The sequence below is a fragment of the Macrotis lagotis genome, chromosome X, assembly GCF_037893015.1.
Source record: "Macrotis lagotis isolate mMagLag1 chromosome X, bilby.v1.9.chrom.fasta, whole genome shotgun sequence".
NCBI lineage: Eukaryota > Metazoa > Chordata > Mammalia > Peramelemorphia > Peramelidae > Macrotis > Macrotis lagotis.
Genome location: NC_133666.1, coordinates 700420928 through 700423895, shown reverse-complemented (window position 1 = coordinate 700423895; position 2968 = coordinate 700420928). Strand labels below are relative to the sequence as shown.

At 49.3% G+C, this 2968-nt stretch overlaps 1 protein-coding gene across 1 annotated transcript; it reads left to right on the top strand.

Moving 5' to 3' along the window:
* Positions 1–393: 393 nt before the first annotated feature.
* LOC141497139 (monocarboxylate transporter 1-like) lies at positions 394–2205 on the top strand. The gene is given in 1 exon segment (XM_074199781.1): positions 394–2205. A coding segment is annotated over 1 exon segment (1497 nt). The 5' UTR covers positions 394–589; the 3' UTR covers positions 2087–2205.
* Positions 2206–2968: the final 763 nt, after the last annotated feature.

The following is a 2968-nucleotide window of genomic DNA, read 5'->3' as shown; positions in this document are numbered from 1 at the left end:
GAGCCGGCGGGCTGGGGGTCACCCCCGGGGAAGCGAGGCCCCCGGCCCCGATCAGTGCGGGCCGCACTCCGGGGGGCTGCGCTGGACCCCCGGGGCCCCCTGCGACTCGCGTTCCAGGTGAGGACGCGGGGCCACAGGGCCTCACAGGGAGGGGCCCCCGCCCCGTCGGGGCCCCAAACGGCCCGAGGTGGGGCCTGCGAGGGCGGCCCCCGGGGCCCAGGCCCGGCGCCTCCAGCCCGGCTTTCCGCTTTTAATGCCCCTTAAGGCCGTGGGGCTGAGTGACTGGCCCAAGGTCACCCAGCCGGGCCATGGGTGAGCGGCTGAGGCCGGCCTTGACCGCAGCCCCGGCCCGGCTTAGCGCCCGCTCTAATCGCCCCCACCTTACCGGCCTTGGAACGGGCAGGAGGACGCACCCCCAGCTCCTCCCAGCCCTGCCCAGGGAGCCCCCTCCATCACCCTCCTCCTCGGTACCCCGAGGGGCTGCCGCGTCCGGCCCCCAGGGGAGGAGAAACATACCTTAAGGCCTGGGAGACGGAATCTTGGACTCAAAGTCTTTGGAACTGAAGTTTGAAATCCATCTCCGATTAAAATGGGCCCATCAGCTGGGGGTCCCCAGTGGTAGACCCCGCCAGAAGGAGGCTGGGGATGGGTTGTGGCTGTCGGATCCTTCATTTCTCTTGGCTTCTCTTATGCATTTGCCAAATCCATTCCTGGATTCTTCAAAGAGATTGAAGCCATCGTCAATGCCTCTAGTAGTCCAGTGTCATGGATATCTTCCATCACGCTGGCTGTTACCTGTGCAGGAGGCCCCATCAGCAGCATTCTGGTGACCACGTATGGCAGCCCACCAGTCATGATGTGTGGTGGCTTCCCGTCAGCATGTGCTTTGGTTGCTGCTTCATTCTGTAACGCTTTGCAGGAGCTGCACTTTTGTATTGGAGTCATTGGTGGTCTTGGACTCTCCTTCAACTTAAATCCTGCCTTAACTATGATCGCCAGATATTTCTACCCAAAGCGCCCATTGGCAAACGGCTTGGCCATGGCAGGGAGCCCTGTTTTCCTCTCTACCCTGGCCCCTATCAATCAGATTTTCTTTGATATCTTTGGCTGGAGGGGCAGCTTCTTAATTCTTGGAAGTTTGCTACTCAACTGCTGTGTGGCTGGCTCTCTTGTGCGACCAATAGGACCCAAACCAAATCAAAAACAAACATCTAAAGAAGCCCTCCAGGAAACAGGGAAGCAGAAGTCCTGCCAGAAAGTTTCTGGGGATGCCAGTAGAGTTCTTTCTGGAAACAGTAAGCAGGGGAACCGTTCTGTCTTCCAAACAATTAATAAGTTCCTGGATTTTTCCCTGTTCAAGCATAGAGCCTTTTTGCTGCACCTCTCTTACAATGTGCTCATATTTTTTGGATTGTTTAGTCCCTTAGTTTTTCTTAGTAATTATGCCAAAAGTCAGAGTATACCAAAAGAATCTGCTGCCTTTCAGCTCTCCATTTTAGCTTTTGTTGACACGATAGCCAGACCCTCCATGGGCCTTGTAGCCAACACAAAGTGGGTGACACCTCAAATACAGTATTATTTTGCTCTCTCAGTGATTAGTAATGGTATATGCCACCTGTTGGTTCCCTTAAACACCACTTACTTTGGGTTTGCTATCTATGCGGCATTCTTAGGATTCGCATTTGGCTGGCTCAGCTCACTATTGTTTGAAACACTAATGGACCTTGTTGAAACCCAGAGATTCTCCAGTGCCATGGGCTTGTTGACGATCATGGAGTGCTGCCCTGTCCTCCTAGGGCCACCACTTTTAGGTCGTCTCAGTGATATGTATGGAAACTACAAATATACATACTGGGCCTGTGGTGCCATCCTGATCGTGTCAGGCATCTACCTCTTTATTGGTATGGGCATCAATTATTGTCTTTTGGCAAAAAAACAGAAAGCAAAGGAGGAACTAAAAAAGGAAGAAAGAGAAAAAGAAACCAACATAGATAATATTGAGAGGGGAAAAGAAACCAATAAGACTGAGGAGTCAGCCCAGCAAGAACTCCAAGAAGACCCCAAAGAAAAAGAAAATCCTATTTAAGACTGAGGCATTGAGAGGTGGGGAGATAGAAAGGAGAGCTGAAAAGGGTCTCCTGGCTGACTGGTACCAGTGGTGCTTAATGCAGAAAAGGGTATTTCTGTGCAAAATTGTACCAGGTGTTCATGAAATTTTTCATTTTTGAATTTTTCCCTTTTATATGTAATATCATTACAAACTATTTTGAAGGGGAATGAGGATGAGGGAAGGAACTCATTTTTATATAAGAGGGACCTGGCAGAACCAACAAAGAAATCAAAAGAAAACAAAACAAAAGGCCAGGATCTCAATGAACAATATTTTCACTCTTTAAAAATTTCAATTGTAGCTTCCATTCCAGTCTCATGGGTTTTTTTCCCCGTTTCTCCTATCCTAATTGTGTCTGACATAATTCCTTATTAAGTATGATATAAAAGAGGAATTAGGATAAAGGGGAAAAAACCATGAGAAAGAAAGGGAAAATGTGATAGAAGGTGGTTTTTTAAAGTGAACATGGTGTCCTTTGCCGTGCATTCAGGATCCAGTCATTTCCCTGAATGAGGATGGTATTTTCTTTGACACCACTCTCAAGAGTTTCCAGGATCATTGAACTGCCAATAGGACCTGCATCCATCACAGCTGATCATCTCACAAAGGCTCCAGAATATTCAGATACCATAATGTGCTGAGTCACTCCTCAGTTCATGGGAATTCTCTTAATTTCCAATACTTTGCCACGACATAAAGAACCCACAAACATTCTAGAGGGGAGAGATCGTTTTGGAGAAATGGCATACCTTCACCAGTACAGCAGCAGGAGCCACTTACCAACTACCAGCAAAAGACAACCCCAAGGAGCTACAGCCTCTCCCACACCAGGAGTCCTGGTTCTACCTCAGTCTTCAC